This window comes from Poecilia formosa, unplaced genomic scaffold (genome assembly GCF_000485575.1).
Source record: "Poecilia formosa unplaced genomic scaffold, Poecilia_formosa-5.1.2 Scaffold347, whole genome shotgun sequence".
Taxonomy (NCBI): Eukaryota; Metazoa; Chordata; class Actinopteri; order Cyprinodontiformes; family Poeciliidae; genus Poecilia; species Poecilia formosa.
In genome coordinates this window covers 568240-589264 of record NW_006800286.1, presented here as the reverse complement: position 1 = coordinate 589264, position 21025 = coordinate 568240, and the positions used below count along the sequence as shown (strand labels likewise).

General features: G+C 37.0%; 1 protein-coding gene and 1 long non-coding RNA gene across 3 annotated transcripts in view; one reads left to right on the top strand and one right to left on the bottom strand.

Moving 5' to 3' along the window:
- Positions 1-8319: 8319 nt before the first annotated feature.
- Positions 8320-14069, top strand: LOC107833229 (uncharacterized). The gene is made up of 2 exons (XR_001658949.1): positions 8320-9974; positions 12622-14069. It is a non-coding gene; the product is annotated as an uncharacterized LOC107833229 (long non-coding RNA).
- ushbp1 (Usher syndrome 1C binding protein 1) overlaps positions 13478-21025 on the bottom strand; it is a 12303-nt gene continuing 4755 nt past the window's right edge. For both annotated transcript variants that reach the window (XM_007574253.2, XM_007574254.2), the window contains exons 10-14: positions 20572-20806; positions 18558-18713; positions 17852-17949; positions 15978-16100; positions 13478-14315 (exon numbers count right to left, since the gene is read on the bottom strand). In XM_007574253.2, the coding sequence (XP_007574315.1) occupies positions 14150-14315; positions 15978-16100; positions 17852-17949; positions 18558-18713; positions 20572-20806 (778 nt within the window). In that variant the 3' untranslated portion in view covers positions 13478-14149. The remainder of the gene's footprint in view (positions 14316-15977; positions 16101-17851; positions 17950-18557; positions 18714-20571; positions 20807-21025) is intronic.

Here is a 21025-nt window from a genome sequence, read left to right as displayed (position 1 = left end):
CTGGATTGGCTGCTTTGCCAGCGTCAGCGCGCCAAGCAGTAAGTAGTATTTAGCTCTGTGTACGTCCTGTTACCAAGCAACCATAAGGCGCTGAATACAACCTGGTTAAAGGAAGCTCGAAATCTTGTTGAGTTTTTTATATTATTATTTATTCAACCATTTTAGTTAATAACATTATTGAATTTATTAAATTATTATTTAAAAATTTTTTTATTGAAATATATTTGCAAATGATAAAGGGCTAACAACACAACCGCTCTAAGCATTATTTTTTATAAAGCTGGATTTTAATACAGTTATCTTTAAAACCTCTCCTGCTCTACATCCCACTTCATCCACTATTGTTACACAAACAACAAAAACCTCCTTTCAGATGTGGCCCAGGTGATAGGTTGTTCCCAATGAGAGGTTAACTCACCAGTAGAACATGCTCAACCAGTTCCCCTCCAAAAAGGTCATGGCAGCAATGATAATATTAATGTACTCCTATATTTATTAGTATATCAAGGTATTTATTTATTTATTCTTAGAATATTATGTCTTTAGTTGTTGGCCACCACTGATCCGATCAATGGCCCCTGTCTGGTCACCCCTATGAAAATGTTATTTCTTGGCTACTGCCTTCTGTTTGACCCACATGAATCAAAAGGACAGAATGGGATGCAAAGGATACACCAGACCCTTCCTTCATATCCACTAAAAGAAGGAAGCATTTGGAGGAGCCTTCGAATTTGGAAAGCCTTTGTTGCCTCATATTGATGTAATCGGCCTTCAAAGAATGCAACTCCTAAATTTGTACAATTTTCTATGAAAAACCTCTGGGAATAGGTGGATTTTCCTCAAATAATTTAGAGCTATGTTGCACAGAAAAATATGCGAATACTGAATCGTGAATTGGTGGGGGTCCTGTCATTCTCCTTTAGTTCCCATTACACATTATTACTGATGTTCCTGAAGGTATTGCTTTAATATTGAAACCAAGATCTAGATTAATCAAGTTTTATTGCTTTTCTTCATTAATCCATGAGGAAACGTTTATCAGAAAAGTGTCAAACTGTTGATTAAGATATGGATAATTGCCTATAAAGCCAGATTTCTGCTTCAACAATGTCTCAACAACAAAATAAAGATGATATGTAAAATTTGAGGAACGTCCCTTTAGATGGAAAAAATAAAGCACCTGTAAAGCATCACAGGTCTAACTGTAATTTGCCACATGAATCACTCAGCCATCGTCTTGGCGGTCGGCAGAGCTCCTGCTCTGTTTTCTCTGCCGAACCTGCAGCTTTGTCATGTGAAGGTCTCCGTGAAAAGAGGAGGTCAGAGTAAACAATCAGAGCCTCCACCCAAGGTTTCCAATAACAACCTCCAAACCTGGAGAAGGAGGGGAAAAAAATCACAGACAATCTGAGTTATTCACTGCTGCTTCCAAGCTGGTTTAAAGAGCCTCTGTGTTCACCAAAAAGTGTTTGCTCATCACATGTTTTTACAGGAACCCCCCCAACCCGAATGACAAAAAAACGAGTCCCTGTGGGCTTTGAAAGAACTAGTTTTCTCTCACAAAAGCCAAATAGCCAGAGAGTTGGATGTTGATTAAAAAGCTGGCAGGAAAGGAAAATATTTCCCTTTTATTGTTGTTGATTCTCTTCTTTTCTTCTGCCTTGTAATGTGAGCATTGGAAACTTTAACCCACATCCTTCACAGCAGGACCCTTTGAGCATGGTTAGACCTTTTGTTTGACTAAGAGGTTAACAGGGAACCCTGCTGTGCTACTGTAAGTTGAATTGGTGTTTTCCCTTAAGCTTCTCTCTGTACGTGTTTTACCAGAAGTCTGACCTTTGTGCTGCTCTTATTTCATAGATCAGGTTGTAGATCAAAACTAAACTGCACAGTGGAAGTCAAATCAAGTCACTTGTGAAAAAAAGCAAATTAAATGCAAAACAGAAGAATAAAACCTAATATATTGTTGCAGAAAAAATAAAAAGTAAAGAAAAAATACAATCATATTGCTCAATGAGTAATTCAAAGTTTGATTTCCAGTCCCCTTAAATCATCATTTCAAAGACCTGTAATTTATATTTTACTGATGTCATCAAGAATATTTAAGTTGCTCAAAAATCACAGTTTGGTTCGTTTTTGTTTTGCTTAAATCAAGAAAAAGAAATAAAAAGTGCTCAGTATAAAACTGACAAGAGGTTTGGATTATTTTTTTTTAAGTTAATAAGACTCTGCAGACATTTAAGAATAAAAAAAGGTCTAATGACTTTAGAGTTGTTTTGATAATTAGACATTGTGGCGTACGAGATGTACTTGAACGCACCATTAAAGCACAGCTGTTGAGAAATCCCCTTGGGTCACCTGTGCAGCATTTTGCATTGGTTGAATGTTTCAGGCAGCTGGATTTGGATTTTAGTTTGAGGTCGTTTCAGGTGATTCAATTAAGTCCAGAATGTGGCTGTTAAAAAATGGTTGCTGCCTGAGAAAACCTTTATATCTCCAAATATTTGAATTTGAATAGTAGAGTTTGGTGACTTCTAGTCTTTTCTGTTTTGTTTTTGGAGTCACTTGTTAAAGTTGCTCTGCAGAATGTTGCATTATGCCATTTGGGTGAAGTTGTGCCAGAATTGTTTTGGATTCCTTCATCTATTCTGCTGAATTAAAACAATTCTGCATAGAAGAATGGGCCAAAACCCCTCCACAGTGATGTAGGTAACCATGTTATCACAATTGCTTAGTAGATTTAAGAGGAAATTATAACTTTTCACATACGGCCAGGTAGGTTTGTTTTTGGGTAGCTTTTTTCCCCCTTTTAATTTGTTAAAACATGATTTTTTTATTTGAATGATGTGAATTCTGTTGTGATTTGATGATCTGAAACATCATCAACAATGTGACAAAAATTATTTGAAATCTACAAGAAAATACAGTTTTAGTGCAAATTCTGTGCTGTAGTTTCAAGAGCACCAAACTAAATTCCCATTGTAGCTTTACTCAATGTTTGAAAGACTCTGAGCATTATTCATTAGCAATTAAAAGCAACTATTGACTAAAACTTGTGACACATTAAAATGAAACTAAAAATGTCACGAAGAGTAGAAACTTGATAAATTCTGTGACATTCTTGGTGTTTCAGACTTTGACGACAATTCACACAGACGTGTATCTTATTTGTGGATTTCTCTTTCTAAAGTTAATTTAAACTTACATGAACAAAGACTAAACAAGCAAAAGTGAGATCAAGTTATTCCAGCTGCGTCAGAGTCTTTTATGTTTACCAGAGTCTGAACGAGTAACTCAAAGGTCAGATCTTTGACTTCTGAGTCGTCATGTGTTTTTGTCATCTGGCTTGTTTGCTGTGTGAGGTTAAAGCAGGAGAGTTGGAGCACATTCCTGCCTATGTAACAGCAGAACATGTGCAGCTTACATATCTTTACGTCTCTTTGTGTGTGTGTGTGTGTGTGTGTGTGTGTGTGTGTGTGTGTGTGTTTGCTCTTTGAACTGCAGGTCAGGAATGCAGCTGCTCTCAGCGGGAAGTCGACTGTGGTGGGGTCTGTACATTCTCTGCGCTCTCGACAGTGGAGCAGAGCAACCTTCTGTATGTTAATCTGAACAAATCGTTACATACACACACAAACATTTGAATTATCTCAAACTTATCTCTGAACATCTCCTTTGGTTTGTAGCACTTCAGAATATGGAGAAAGTAGATATTTAACACATAATCGCAAGCGATAATAATAAATCTGCATTGTTGTTGGTATGAACTACATCCTTCATAAACCAGGTGGAAAACGACAATGCTGAAAGGTCAGCATACTTAAGGGTGACATATGAAAAACATTACCCTGGCCTGAGGTTTTATTGGACTGTTTCCCAGTTAATAAAGCAAAAATGCAGGAACTTTCAGCAACTGCAGAATCAGGATGAGGTACAACAGAAAATGGAAAATAAAAATACATCTGTCATTAAAATAAAAAATAAAAAATAACATCCATGCTGGTGTATGTACAACTTTACTATTGCACAGTTTTTGTCTGTATTAGTCTGTCCTTTAATGCACAGAAATGCATATTTCGTACATTTTTAATTAACCAACTCAGTTGCACACTCTTCTGAACTGGAGTAAATTCTAATAACTTTTTTATATATAATTTTGCACTTATAATACAGGTCTATATATAAATTATACTCCATCTCACTGTCATTGCTTGTCTCTTTGTTTCTGTTGCACAGAAATATCCGCATTGCCTGACAAGAAAGGGTAATTTGATTCTATATCTTCTATTTCTATTTCTAGATAATCAGTTGCATGCTAAAAGAGACAAAAACGTAGAAAAGAGAGAAAGCATTAAAGTGCTGCAAAATGTTTTAAGGTAATAAATGAGCAAATAAAAAAGCTAATATTAACTCCACTATATAATAGTGGCAACTTTTATAACCTTATATGTTTTATATACTGTTTATGATTTAGGTCTTCCTAATAAGCAGAAAATTCAGAGCAGATGTAATGTAGAGCCTTATATTATCTGTGTAGTTATGGTAACTAATTTTATATTTGTAATAATCTGAGCTAGCAGGAGGATGTAGATATTAAATAAGAGTCCACAAGATCAAACCCAAGATGAATCTTTATGATTCTGTTTGTTCATTAAAGCTGCAGTATGTAACCTTTATGAAAATAATGTTTTATTTAATAATTACTGAAACTATCTCTATAATGTGATGGTACAAGATGGGTAATCAGTGAAAAAAATCAAGCTCCTGTGTCTTCTCCCAGTGTTTCCAGTGCAAACTGCAGAAATACAGTACATCACTCTGTCAGAAACAATCAATCAGAGCCAACAGGGTTTTAGCGCTGTCAATCAATATTTGTTCCCCTTTCTCTCAGCTTCTTTCCAGTAGCAGAGCCTGCCATGAATTCTCGTTTTTATTGAGATTAAATTACACACAACTGGCTTCTTTTTACTGATTTGACAGCTTCTGAAGCACTGAATGTTTTTTAGTGTCATACCAAAAGGAAATGAAAACTTTGTACTTTTTGAAGGCGTTAATAGAAGGTGAAAAATTAATCCTTTGAACAGATTTTTGACGGTTTTTGAGCCCGACTGGTTCTTTAGACATGGAAGCTGTGAGAGTAATTGGACTAATGTCTTCATATAAAACAAACCCGACCCACTTTCTCACTTAAATCAAGGCTGGATCCATTTTTTGATGTTGTTTTTTGTGTGTCAGATGGACTTGACTTTACTTTGAGCTTACCTTGGAGGCTCGGTTATGCTGGGAGCTGCTTGTTTGCAGGTCTCATCTCTCACCAAATGTTAGTTAAGGGTTGCACACCACCATAGAAACCTGTACAAATATCAGATTTATTGACTTCGCCAGAAAAATTTTCAGTTCTTTTGCATAAGAATCTAAGACCAAAAAGGCCTTGCTACATTTTCTTTTATCAAAGTTGTTGAGACAAAAACTCTTTCATCATATGTACATTTCTCCACATTCCTGCAGGTTGTGTTTGTATTATTAGCTGAGCTATATATAACCCAGAGGGAGAAACATTTCATGTTTATTCACCATACAGAGAGAAAGGATTAAGGAGGGTGAAACAGTTCCTCTGACAATGGATGAACTGCATTAGTTAAAATGCACAAGAATTTAAAAGTGGGGTTAAAATTTAACTCTGAGGAGTAACTCTGGGTGAACAACCAACAGCACATGACTTTGTGCTCCTTCCTCATTAGCCCCCATGCCCTTTAACCCCAAGGCCAGAGGAAAAATCATCTCTCCTCTCTCTTCCCCCTCACAACACCCGGCACATCCTCGGGCCCTTTGACCTCCAGCGAATGGCAGAGCAATCTAAAATAAACAAGGCGGTGGAACTAGGCAAGGAAAAACATCTGCTGGGGTGACTCCACAGCAACATGCAATGTCCAATCAATATTTGCCCTTCTCTAATACTCAAACCCGCAGGACGTTGGTGGGAAACTTCCCTTTCTGTTGTCATTCAAATCAGATATCTTGTCTCCGCTGTTTGCTGAGGAGTCGATTGAGTTGTTTACTGAAGCAGCAGAACTTTTCCTGGATGTCTCTGCTGTGCTGATGAGATTGAAAATAGCTGTAAAGGTATTCACGTCCCTGAATTTATTAAACATTTTATCATATTATGCCCACAAATACAAATTGAAGGGTGTTTTATTAGGATTTACAAGCTAGACCAACATACAGTACTGTTAGATGGAGGGAAAATGGTTTTCTGTTTTTTATTACAAATAAAGAAAAATGGAAAGTGTAGCACGAATGTCCTCAGACTCATTCTCTCTGATACCCCTCAGTCAGTGGTATCCAAAGTGTGGTTTGTGGGCTATTCGTGGCCCTCTGGATGGCTTTGGGCGGTCCCCCAACCTCAACAAATCTGTCCGGCAAACATAGTTGGTTGATACAGATGGACATGTTTCCACTTTTAGGGTAATTGTTTAAAAGGATAAATGGATTCTCATTTATTAACAAAGTTTTTGCATTCATCTTAACTTTTGGAACTAAGATTACAGTGGAGCCCCATCTATTTGTGTTTTCACCTCTTCCTGGACTTTTGTACGGACCAGATTTTCTCCACAAAAGGACAGTAAAGAGTATTTGTATTTCCGTCATCTTGGTTGTAGTTTATGCAAGGTTTTAAGAATAGATGTGCGTTCATCTATTCTTGTTTCTTTCTTCCATTGCTGACACATTACAGTTAAGCTCAGAATATCGAAGACTCAGTGTGATTGGACTGATTTAAGGTTTTTTATTTTCATATTTGTGTGCTATTGCATGGGGGCAGCTCTCATTTTAGACTTTGTGTTCATGTCATGATGTAACTCCTCAAACAACATATCATCTTTATGTCACCCGTTACCTTCAAAGCTGTCATTCACTCAACAAAACATATGGAAACGAATTTAAAAATAAAACTCTGATTGCATGGGTCAGTTTCACTGAAAGTCAAAGAGATTTATGTTCCAAAAAAAGCGCTACTTAGAAAGTAATTAGCTGGCTTGTTCATCAGAGTCTTTGAAACAGTTACTGATCACAAGTTTCCAGTGTTTCCTGTTGAAGGTAAACCTTTCTCCCACTGACATTTTCAGACAAGGACTTAACTGTCTGCACCGCCCAAACAGTTTCCCTCTGTTCCTAATCAGCCTCTCTCTTCTCTCCTGTAAATCTGCATGCAATCTGTTGCTCCCAGTGTGTGGCCTTTGTTACACCAGACATTGCCTCTAGGTCACATAAGGTGCTTAGGATGACAGAAAATTAACCTAATCAGCTCAGTGAACAAGACTCAAATGCTTTAACAGAATTAGGTCGAGGTCCCTCCTCCTGCCGTCTTTCCCCGTACTGAACACCTCCTATCTGTAATCTACTGCTCTCATCCTGACATGAGTGACCTCATTAGGTCTTCCTCTCTACGGTTGTTGGGATCTTCTGTAAGTTTATCTCCCTAAACTGCAAACAGAAGTGTGGCTTTGTTATCACAGGAGAACCCGCTCAGGAGGTTGTTTAACGTCAGCAGCGTTTGAATTTAGGTCAAACGGTGTAAAACCACTGAGAACACATTATGCAAAGAATGAGGTAATCTGTTATTATTATTATCTGGGCGTCAGAGTTGGGAAGTTACTAGGAACTTGTTTAAGATATTACCCAACTTAAAACTGTTGAAAATAATGTATAAAAGGTTGGTTTTTGATTAGCATAGGAATGAGGACTTGAATTGAATGTTAAATAGAATCACTACTGTTATTTAATTCATTGGTTGTTGTTATTGTTTTAACTGTTTGAGTAGATGAAAGAAGTTAAAAGGGAAAAAGGGGCTGGATTTTATAAAAGTTTGTCCTTTTCAGATAAGGAACTGATGAATAACGGGCAGGTGGTTTATTAATTTATGTTATTTATTTAGTTGATCCTGCTTCATTGTACTTCCATTTGCTTGTTTTGTTTCTGCAAAGTCTGAAATAATCTAATAATAATAAACATTTATTCAATTACATTCACTTTTTGAAAAAATAAAAAGCTTCTAGGAGTATTTATACTGCATTGTGCTCTGTACTTTTACTTGAGTAACTTTATTATAAAGTATTGCTACTCTAACTTGAGTAAAATTTCTTGATACTTTGCCCACCAAAAATTCACCAGCTGCAGACACATACCTGCTGTTTTTATTAAAGTTTGGAAAAATGTTTCTTTTGTCTGATTTTGTTTTTTGTAATTATGTTGCTTATATTAATTATTTTCATTTTGGTCCTTAAAATACCAAAATTTCCACATAAATTTATACTTTGCTTTGCCTGCTTATATAATTTTTAAATCTTAAATGTTGTTTTGATCAGTTACTCAGTACTTCAGTAGACATTTTACCATATACTTGTTTACCCTTGACTAATTTCTTGGATGGCTACTTTTTACTTGAGTACAATTTCTGGGTATTCTACCACCTGTGCTGGGGGTTCAGATGAACGAACAGTAAACTGGACTGAACTCGTAACACTGATTCTCTTTACAGGACAGGTCAGAGCAGACTCGACCTGCTGAGGAGATCTTTGCACGCTTCGGAAGGCATCGGCCATCTTTTATGTTGGTGTTTTCTGTTGGAGATAAGCTGCAGTAGAGCAGATAAGCAACTGAAAGGAAGCGCTTTGGTAAGTTAATCAGAAAGTCCAGCTCTGGGTTGGGATTCCCCCCAACCCAGTACAGGTGGTTAAAGACAGAAGAACTCTGGGTAAAATGACATCCCTGATGGGCAATGTTTCTCACTTGTTAACTTGTTTACTGTAAATTTAGGGTTTTTCCAGCTGATGTTATGTTCAAATAGTTGAAATAAAATGCCACACTTAAATACCACTTTGTATTTCAAAATCCAATTTTATTTTGCTCCTCCTTTGAGCTTAAAATCATAACAGCCATAACAACACCGGTGTGATGTAAGCTAATTACAAACAACGCTAAAGACAGCAGAGATGTTTCACTCACAGGGAAGCTGGTTTTGGGGGACTCCAAATGAAAATCTGCTTAGAACCCCAAAAAGGGTTGGACCGGTCCTTCCTGAATGTAAGAGGTTCAATGCAAACCACTGTTGAAAGAAAGCAATGGAACGTACTGTTTACAGTTTAAAATAAAATATTTTACATGAAAAATTCTGGTGTTTGTGGAAAACTACCATCCTAAACACACCATCCTCACAGTGAAGCATGGTGGTGGCAGTATTATGCTCTGTGGGGGATTTTCTCATTTAATTTCCCTTTTTTTTATTTTGACCAATATTTTAATCTAATTCCCCCTTCAACTCCTAGAGGATTTTAAACAGAGTGAGTGTTTTGTCCCTGATCCTGGATGTAAAGCGAGTTCCAACCTGCTCACGACTTTATTTAATCTAATATTGAAACATGATCTAATGTCAAAAACAATTTTATTCCCAGTATACACATTTTTTAAGCATCTGTGTTGGCTTGTTGCCGAGCTGCCTTGCTGATTGTCACTTTTCTAGATTAAAAAATGCTTTTTTTCCTCCCTCTCTCTCAATCTTTCATCAAGCTAATGATTTTTGATCATCAAGCAACTTTCTCAGTCAAATGTCACGCATACATACTATCCTGCAGCAAGCATGGAAATCACCTTACATGCAACATGGTTTTACTCTTTATCCTCCGCTCCCCGTGTCCGCCGGCCTGAGCTGTTTGCTCTCATTATCTGAGTGGGCGAGAGCACAAAGCGGATGTGCCCGGCCATTTGATTGAGGTCAAAGCCTTTTTTTTTTTGGTGTGTGCGTGTGTGCTTTTTTTGTTTTCGTGCCTCTTGCACCCCTCTCCACCCTCCTGACCTCTGCTTGGGTTGACTTGTGTCGGAAAGCTCCAGAGAGCAGGGCGATCGGGTCATGGCGGCAGCGCAGAGTGGATGGATAAAGAGCAGAGGAGGGGATGAGCGGGGATATAGAGTGGCTGTGACAGGTGAGCTAATGGCTTGGAGAGAGGACGCTTTCAGACGGTGATCTCTTGATACAGCTTACAGCGGGACAACTTATTAAAATAAGGGATAAATGCAGAGAGCAAATGAGTTGACCTGAAACCCAAAGGTCGCCCCCTTCGACTCACCTCCTCCTCCTCTGTGTGTTCGTGTCTGCAGGCGTCCACCCCCACACTGATTGACAGCCACTGCCGTTATCTAATAATGGTGTGGGTATTTTTCCCAGGCTTTATAAAACTCTGCTGTGCTGTGAGGGAGGAGCGAAAAATATCCTGAAATATGGAGCTCAAAAGAAAACAGCAGATTCTTATAGATGTCTGTTTGTTAAAATGAAGACTTGCAAACAACTTTATTGTTAGACCAATGTGTTTCAGTCTTCATGAGTCTTTACAAAACACCACGAAGTTTAAATAAAAAGAAACTTATTTTTAAATGTCTAAACTGCAACCCAGTGAGGGCAAACCTTCAAGGAGAAATTCAAATTGAGGCTGAAATTATTTCATTATTTTTCTCATGATTTAGGAATGCACTGTGATTCCTGTCTGCTGGCTTTAAAAATAAATTACAAAAAGTAAACTTTTTATGCTGAACTAGCATAGAATAGGAACAGCTTTTACTGTCAAAGGGGAAAATTCAGGTGTGACAGCAGCAACAGGTATAAAGGTTCACATAAGAAAACCTTCTTAAAGTGTTCGAAACAATATATAAAAAACAAGATTAGCAATAACAACAACATAATACCGGTGATAACAATAATAATATACTGCACAAGACTATGACAAAGTACAGTGTAGTTATTACAAATAAAAATAAAAATATTTTCAACTGAAGTCCATTATTTGTTTATTTTATTTTGTTTGCAGTTTAAAATGAACATGTCACGTGTTGATTTAAACATGTTTTAGACAAAAGAGAGTTGACATTTTTTCAATCATAGGCGCTCTTCAACTGTTATCATCCCTGATGTGTCTGCTCTGTTGCTTAGTCTTCATGATGCTGTGTTTTCTTAATGCTCTCTAACCAACTTTTTTTTTCTTTCAATTAATGAACTCAAATTAGGCGACATCTAAAGGCAGCTGTTTTGTGCTGGAGACATTTTGGGAAGATGAACATTGCCAAAGATATGTGCACATTTCAGGTTTTTATTTAAAAAAAAAAATCATTTAATTTTTTAAACTCTCTCTTATATGTGGCAGGGTTTTATTTTAACAACATTATAGATGTGAAGTTTGTCAAAATTTGTTTGTATATTCTTATTTTGTTTGTTCAAGAAGTTGTTTCTCCAGTTGGTGTTTTAAGTTCTGTTCTGCTGCTCTTGGCAGTTGGTGGTTACCAGAGCAACCAGCAACTAACAGCTCCTCCCCCTGTTTCTGTTGCCGTCGGTAACTGTGGGGCAGAAGCTGCCTTACTGACAATAACCACCAACTTGATTTTCTCTCTTGTTAAAATAAATATAGTAAACCAGAGTGTTTCTGTCGAGGAGTCAATACATAATATACATTTATACCCTGTTCTTGTTTTGATCTCATAAAATTTAAACAATATACTGAAGTTTAAGGATGTCATGAACATGACAAAAAGTGGAAAGCTACAAATACCTTTGTACAATACTTTAAGTAAAAAAATGAAGTTTATAAACTTTTAAGATTATTTAGTATCTCAGGCTTTCATATAAATTATCCTTCCATGATCTTATAAAACAGAAAACATGTTTTTAATTTTAAAAATATATTTTTATAATAACCTAATTATTTGGGTTGATTGAAAAATTTTCCTTGCACCTCTTAGGTGATGATGCTTCAGGTTTCCTTCACTTGTAAAATGTTTATGTCAAAGAGCCATTTTTGTCGTTATTGTTTCGCCTTTGACTCGAGAGTCACCCAGAGGTTACAGCAGCCATGTTTTCCACCAACCTTTGATGAACTAAAGAGCTTAACATAGATCTTGGAGAGTGGCAACATAAAACTGAATGATAATTGCATCATGCGCTCTAATGGCAGCTATTACAACAATAGCATTGGTGACCTGGAGGTATGGGATGAGAGGGAGGAAAGGCCCTCTGCGGTGACCTCCGCTCAGGAAAGGGCAAGCTCAGGCAACAGTCGGGGCGTCAGAGGCCCCGCCGCCTCGTCTGCCACTCCGAAGCTTCAATTCAGTGGCTGACACAACAGCCAAGCATCGCTGTGACCCTGTGGGTGTGACACTCAACCTTTGCCTTAACCTCCTGACCGCCGGTCACAGCTGCAGCGCGAAGGTCAGGGTGCAGGGTCGACCAAGGGGGGGATTGATGGGTGAGAGATGAGCTGGGAGAATATGGAGGAGCAGGAAATTGAGAAAAAACACTGGAAAATGGACAATTGAGTGAGAGGCAAAGAGAAGTTGATAGAAGAGAGGAAGATGTGCTTCACTTGCAAAAGATTAGAGAAATTCCGTCAATTGGCTGAATCTAAAGAAAGCAACATATGTTCACATTTATTTATAATTCTTTCTGTCTGAAATACTAAAGGTCATGGATTTACCTTTTATTTTATTTTTTTTATTAATTTACATTTTTTCTTTGCACACCAGTAAATGTTTAACTGTAATGTGTAGAGGGAAAAAGTTTTTTCTCTTATATATTTTTTTTTGCAGTTTGGTTGAGTTGACCTTTTAACTGAACTGTCAAGCGTGAAAGGCAAAGAACGTGAGACCACGGAGGTGCAAAGAAGACAAATGGGCTTGGCGTAACATTTCGTGTGAAGATCAGCCATTGTTGCGGGCCCCACCCCCTGGCGCCGTTGGAAGGAAGGTTTTTATGGGAAAACTAACATGTCCGCTGTCACCTACCTCAAATCATCTGACGGTTCATTCTTTATTTAAACTGCATGACAGTTTTATTAAAAAGAGGATTGTGTCTTATGTTTGAGTTTTGCCATTTCAAACGGTCATCTCCCTTTGTTGTGCTGCTGTTTAATTTTCTACATAGGCTCTAAAAGACAGATGGTACAACTGCTACTGGTTAGAAAAGATAAAAAAAGCTAAATTCTCCTTTTATTGAAGGAGCATAATTATAGATGAATGAATTAAAATACAATCTCTAATTTGACTACATTTCAAGTAAAAGTTTCTTAAATGAATGAATCAAAATCATCAATACCAGGACTTTGTTGTTCAAGTAAATTTTACTTTTTTACATTGAATTAAGTGACTAAGTCTCTCTTTTGGGATATTTATATGATTTTAAAGAGAAACTCAGTTTTCTAAGACACTCTTCAAAATAGGAAAGTCAAGAAAAGATGCCATTCAGTTAACTTTTGATATACGTTATTCTTCAGGTCGGGTAATAGCAATGTAAAAGTATCTGTCTGCGATAATTAAGCAGTTTAGCACACGCTCACACGTGTTAGGATTCAGGTATTTACAGATATGCTCTATAATAGGCTGCAGTTTCCACTAAATACAGACTTGTACTTAGATTAGATGTGACACAAAATAATCATTCTTGCACTGTACAACAATCTTCCTTTTTTATTTTCTTTATAATATATAGTGTACATACATATAGATATGAATAGAGTTCCTTTTACTCTTTATTAAAGCATACATATTTAAACTTAATGTTTGCAAACTGTGAGCACTTGAAACCAAAATCAAATTTGTTAGTGCAAAACATTTTGGTCAATATCTATGATTCTGATGCCAATTGAAAGCCTTTTCTGTCCTACCATCTTGAACATAAACATGTGGAGTTTCTAATCATTTGAAACCGGTATTATGCAGAAAAATATTGCATATAATGTGAAGCATTATCATGCTGTGGGACAGTTTCTCTACCAAATGGCTAGGCCTGAAGTTTTCAAATTAAAATCTCGTAGACATGAAAAGAAAAATTGGTTGTGATTGGGTCCTTTTAGCAGGATGGTTGGAAAATCACCACAGAAATGGCTCATTAGACACAAGTGAGTTTAACTCCTCTGATTTATAATAAATATTTGCAATAAATGATTAATTTATTTGAATATTGACTTCCTGTAGTTTTGCCAGTAATAATAGAAGTGCTACAACTATTTACATATGCAGAATATAAGAATAATTGTTTTTAAAAAACATAATTTATACATCAGATTTGCACATGAGGCTGATGTGGACAGCTTCTAGCTGTGACGGATCTACCTTTGTTTTATAAAATCGTCTCTTCCTTCCTCCACTCTGCTCCTTCCTCTGCAGCTTTGGCTGCTTCGCTCTGGCTGTGTTGACTCTCCATCATGGCTGCAACCTTCTGCTCCAGCCGCCACACCTGCTCCCGATACTTCCTGCGAATCTGCCTGTAGGAACTCAGAGCTTTACTGGAATAAAACCATCAAAATATAGATTAGTTCATTCATGTCATTCAACCTTTAGGTAATTCGTATTTGTAGTAACAACCTGATAGGGAAGGGCAACACAAAGGGAGGGGAAACGACAATATTATGTAGTTTCACTGTCAATAATCACATACATTTAACCCTTATGTCTTGAACAGTCAACAACACTAAAAGTATAAAATAACACCCAGTAGGGTTAGGTAATACTGTTACCTCATTAAAACATTCTCATTCTTAAACTGAGACACCCTTAAAACAAATTAACTAGTAAAATTCAGGTTATTTAAAATTACCAGTGATATGAAAGTACACAATATTAAACCTCTCTCCAATCCTTTGCAGCAGTATAGTGCAACAAAGGACTTTGATTTGATTTGATTTCTGGAACATTGCGCAAAAATATATTGATCGGAACGAGTAGTGACACTTATAAACAACCGTATACCAGTGAGATTGTCGTGATTAGGTGAATGAGAGGTGGTGAGGATGAACGTTCAAAAACAGTTCAACACAGGCGGCACGGCAGAGAGTTTAGCACACAGCTAATTACCGGTAGCTACTGATACAAAGAGGACTGAAAACGAGAGCTAACGCTAACCAGGTCTATACAGTTCAACTGGAGAGCAGAGAACGTAAGAGTAGACGAGGACCCGACAAGAGACAAAGACAACAGGTGGGTTTAAATACACAGGGAGGGTAATCAGGAAAGACTATGCACAGCTGGGATCAATCAACAGAGAGGACAGGACATCACAGAGACTCATGGGGAAACAAGGACACAGAAAAAAACAAGAAATAAATACACAAAAACACAGATCGTCACAGAGATGGCTTTGATTAATTAAAGACGACCAATTACGAGAAAAACACAAACTGCAGTGAGGTGTAAGAAAAGGTTATAAAACGTATAATAAATCCCGTTTCTATAGTGTGGACATAAGAACCTGCCTGTACGAAATATTTCTATTATCAAACTTTGGCATAATGATCATACAAGTGTTTTCCTAGCAGAACTAATAGCGTCGGGTAGTTACTAGTTACATTTACTCAATTACATTTACTGTTTACTACGCTGCACTTTTACCTTGACTTGAGTAATTTTAAAATAAAGTATCTCTACTCTTACCTGAGTAAAATGTCTGAAACCAAACCAAACTTTCACCAGACACAGGCACACACCCGCAGTTTATGTTAAAGCTTCATAAGTTTTTTCTTGAAAGAAACTGATAACTTTATATTTTGTTCCATCTGATTATGTAATTTTTAAATATTAAGTGATTGATAATTTGGTTGCTTTTTTACTCTTACTTGAGTAATTTCTTGGATGGATGTTTTTTACTTTTACCTGAGTAAAAATATGTTGAAGTACTGCTACTTTTACTTGAGTATAATTTTTGTTTACTCTGCCCACCTCTGATGATATCTTATGATACAGGAAGTTGAGTTTGGACTTAAATTTAAGTTATAGTCTTGCAATGCGTTGTGAAAAAGACAGAGAATTATCACATCAAATTCATTTATATCCAATCATTTGCTGAATTATTCCACCATCCCAGCTTGTAACGTTTGGGAGTAACAGTGATAGTCAGTAAGCAGTTTGCTTAAAGTGGGCACTGAAGCAGTGTGTGTGCTGCCGATATTTACCTGTGCGCCTGTGTGAGTCGAGCGATCTGCTCTGCGTTGTCCTTCCTGTGGGGGGCGCCGTTTGCGAGAGCGGAGTTCAGCGAGTCGTGGACCATGGCCAGCCTTCTCTTCAGGGCTTGTTCCCTGGCAGATAAACAAAACAAGTGGATCAGAAGGTAACTCATTTAACAAAAGATGTCTGCTCACAGCAATAATACAATAGTTAAGAAAAGAGTTATTTTCTTTACTTCATCCTTGGCCTGACAAGGAGTGTAATTTAAAATAAAGTGTTTATCTCTCAAGGTTAGAAGAGAAAGAGGAAGGTCTCTGCAGAATGCTTTATGTTAAAGTCTGTTACCTAGCAACAGAACAAAACCCAGCATCACCGCATGTCACCTTTTTCATTCTGGGAGCATCACTCCAAACAATAGTTTCCTCAAACAATAAAAATGGTGCTTTGGAGAGACTTTGCTTCGGTGTATTTTATTGGGATTTCATGTGAAAGACCAAACAAGGCGGTGAATAATCTCCAAGTGGAGGAAAAATATTACGAGGTTTCCATATTTGTTTTCAAACAAGAAGCTGAAAAGTGTGGTGTGAATTAGTTTTTAGCACTAAACTAGTGGCCTTTAGAAGTCTACTACAGGAGTGTCCAGATTTTTTGTATCAGGCCAAAATTATCACTCTTAGAAAACTAAATTCACAAAACATTTTATTGAGAACCGTTTTTTGCTGGTCAACAACAAACTAAGCAGAAATATTTTAATTAAACAAAGAACATAGATTTTTTTGTAGTAAAGGAATATGTAAATTATTTTAGATCCAAAATTTTAAAACATGATTTTGCATGTATCCGTTATTGAAAGAAAGGCAACCACTTTACTAATTTAGTGTGGGGTTGACAGAAGAAAACTAAAAAAAAAAGATTGAGTTTATTTGCAGCAATAAAAAAACATGATTTAGGCTTTTATTTGAAAAACTTTCAAGAATGTAATTAAAAGCAGATTTGGGTGTACCAAAGTCTTTGTTGGTGTCTATGTGGATAGTTGTGGTTTGATATCAAAACTGTAGTTATTAAAAGATAAACACGTTGTTTTTTCTAAAATTTTTGTGAGAAAATTTTAATTTGTGGGTAATAGTTTTGACCTAATTGAAAAAAGTCTGCATACAGTCAGCTACGTCGTGGACAAATTTGTATCATAGGAGCAGCAAAAAATCAGTTTAGGTGCCGCAAATGGCCCCTGGGCCGCACTTTGGACACCGATGGACTACTGGTTTTGTTCAATCAGACAGAAACACAAAGGAAGATTATAGATGTGGAGAAGCAAGGGTTAAGCTTTAAACATCTCACTAAGTAAAAATAGGCCAGTTGATCAAATGTATTGATAATATCAATACCAAGTCTGTATCAGTATCGGATCAATACCAGCTTGATAAGGTTGATATTTTGGTTTCAGATTCCCTCTTGAAATTTGACTTTATTTTTATACTCTAGCTTCTCATCTCCAAATAGAATAGAAAGGATTTCTTGGTTTAGATTTGAAATGAAATGAAATGAAATGAAATGAAATTGAAATGAAATGAAATTTTATTCGAACATGATACAAATACAAATATAAAAATAAAATAGTGCCCAGTAACAAGAAGTGCATAAAAAAGAAGAGAAAATACAGATTTTTTGTTTCAGTTAACATATCATGCTCAAAATGGGGTAGGAAGAAGTGAGAACTTATAAACTCCTACCCCCTAAACACTTGAAACTTTAGAGTCCTACTGTCATTAAACAAATCGAAATCAAAGTGGCAGTCAGATTTCAAAAAGTACATTTTATTATCTATATAACAGAAATATAAAAGGAAACCATTAAACTCTGACATACAGAGGTCCGTTCTCACCTCTGTAGGACAGCCTGCAGCTCTTTCAGAATGGGTCGGGTCAGAGAACTCGTGATTTCACCGTCATTAACAGGTTTGGCAGCGTTTTCACCAAACCTCTGAAACATAAACATGATAATGAGCAGAAAGAACGACTAAAAACACCAGAAATAACAATTCAGAAGGTTTCCTTGGCAACAAGTCATTTCAGAAATCTGGTTCCAAAATCCGTTGGATCAATCCATCCATCCATCCATCCATCCATCCATCCATCCATCCATCCATCCATCCATCCAAATATATTTGTGTGTAAAATTTCCATTAAATGGATAATTTAACATAATTTGTAATAAAGCTGAAACATTCTGTGAATTCTTTCCTGAGTTGCTGTATCAAACTCAGAACTTGTCCTCAATGTCAGTCACTCATGCAGTTTTTTTTCTGTCTTCTGACAGACTGAGGTGAGAGGTGCGGCATGACTTCTTGCTGCAGGGACAGGACGGCCGAGCAGAAGACCTTGAGGAACTAAAATATCTGACTCGGCCTGGAGGGATCCTGCTTTGGAAGACGTGATTTCCCAGGTGGGAGAGCCGGATTTGAATCGGATCTCTCTCATGAGCGTGGGTCCTACTCCCTCTCGGTCCTTTCACCTTGACTTTGTATTATTTGCTCATATTTTTTTTTTTTTAAATGAAGTCATCTTTGCTGCAGTTGGAGCGCTTCATACCTGTTCGGTCTTCCGATCTTCCGCCTCGTCTCTGAGGTTTTCTGGAATGAAAACTCCAGCTGCTTCCTGAGACTTCTGTCCCATTAAGCCCCATTCAAGACATCGCAGCTCCTTCTCCTTCAGACGGATTAAAGCTCGAAGATCTGACATCTCCTCCTGGACAAAAATACCACAATCTATGATAAACAAGGACAATTCATAGCAGCATAGTTTGTGTTAAGTGGCACAACTAAAAACTTTCATAGTTAAAGGAAGCCAGAAAGTAAAAACCGAATGTTATTTTTGACTTGGACAGTAGTAGAACGGTAATTTTTAGCTTTTATGACTGCTTGCAGCTCCATTTAGTTTATAAATATAAGTGTTTCAATTGGTTGTGAGGAACCAAAAAATATAGTTAAATATAGTTAATAATAGGATTCCTGTCTTTTAGTATTCATTAAACTTGGTCTTATTGCAAAAGTGCTCTTGTAAAAGTGTTTTAGTGTTGAATATGTAATAAAAACTGCTGGCTGGTGAAATATTTAGAGCCCTGAAACTGAACATATTTTCACAACAATCAGGCTGCAGACCAGATTTTTTTCCTTTTTCTAACTTTTGCTCTTTAGTAATCAGAGAAATATTTAAAAGATTAGATGGACTGCTACTTGTAAATGTTTTCATTTTTAAAAATGTTAAAAATGTTGTTAAGCTGCGGCAGTAAATGAGCTTTTCACAGCTTTTTGTTACTGTTTTGATCAATTTGTGTATTTTTGTGCTAAGTAGGCTGCTAAAAATGACACAAAACAGGCTGACAACAGCTTATATCTCACCAGTGTTTACATTTAACCACTGAGCAAACAAAAAGAGGGTTTACAGTTCTGTTCATTCTGTGTTTTTAATAAAATACAAACTGTTAGCTGTTGCTAAAAAGCCTCATTTATTGTAAAATTTGGACTCTAGAGATCATTGGATGTCCAAGTCAGAATACTTGTTTCCAGGTGAATTTTGTTGATTTTTTTCCAATTTGGACTTTGGAATCTCTTAATAGGAATTTTAACAAACCTATTAAGAGAAAATAATAGAATTGGATAAATATAATGGGTTCGTTTTGCCTTGAAAGTTGGAGCACAAATATTGGAATTACACCTCAGTTAAATCTGTTGCTGTGGAAAGTCTGCTGCTAACAATTATTAGTAATAACAGCTTAAACAATGTATTTATCTACACTGAAAGACAATCAAATTGTCAGAGGTGCTAATAAAGAGTTTTTACCAGCAATGTTCACTTTGTTTTCGACACACTACAGTCATGTTGGAATCAAAATGCTCAGAAAAGTCTTCATTTGCAAGTTTGAGTTCTGTCTTTGGGGAAGTTCTTTTTAATTTTCAAATTTTAATAAAATGGACTGTATTTGACAGTTGGACTATAATACAGTCACATTAGAAAAATATTGGCACTAGACGGTTGACACAAGCTATGTAAATGTGACTGAACTCAACGTAATTCCCAACTATAGTACCGTAAATCTTTGAAAAACAGAAGTAGAGCCTCCTGCACAACCAACAAGAATGCAGCAAGTGGTTTCTGGATGGTAAGACATTACAAAACAGTTGTCTTTTCCAGCAGCCATTGTACAGCACATACAGCGGTAAAACCAGCTGACCAAACTGGAGCTCTGCTTGGGTTCTGGGGTTTCTATAGGTAATGGGTTGTGCTTGCTGGTTTGTGATGTTTCATTGAGAAGGTTTTTGAAATGACCAATTTTTCCAAACACATTAACTTATTGCCAACAGATGGCTGGGTGTTTTTATTAAGCACTTGGGCTATTTTTAGAAGAAGTAGAGAGAATAGAACAATAAAAACATTCAAAATGTGAATTTAGCATGATAGGTCCCCTTTAAAACTTAGCACTGGGTTTTGAAACTAAAGCCAACTTTGTTCTGTGTTGTGTAGGAAATTTGTTTTGTATATGTCTGCAGCTAATGAAGAAAACTGACTTTTGTTGAAAAAACAAAAACAAAAAAAAATCTCCTACCCTGACTGAGATCAGCTCATAAAACAGCGATGCTTTCTCCCTCTTGCTCTCAGGAGGTTTGCTGTTGTCCTTCATCATGTGGCCCCATCTGGTACCGACCGCTTGACCGGTTTCTGAGCTCAGTCTGACCTCGGCTCCTGGACCTGGCTTTGCTGGGCAAATGGCTGCCCTTTCCCTTTTCAGTCGCTCGATTTGTTGTCGGAGAATTGCTTCCCGGTCTGCTGGATCTGGAGTTCTGTGGCGTTAACAGACTTCGACTTGTTAGTATGTGTATATATATATATATATATATAAAAAAATTCCCCTCTCACCCTCCGTGGGTGGTCTCTTTCATCCTCTGAGCTCGGGTGCTGTACCAGAGGCCTGGGAGCTTGAGGGTTCTGCGCAGTATCTTGGCTGTGCCTAGAACTGCACATTTCTGGACTGAGATGTCTGATGTTGTTCCTGGGATCTG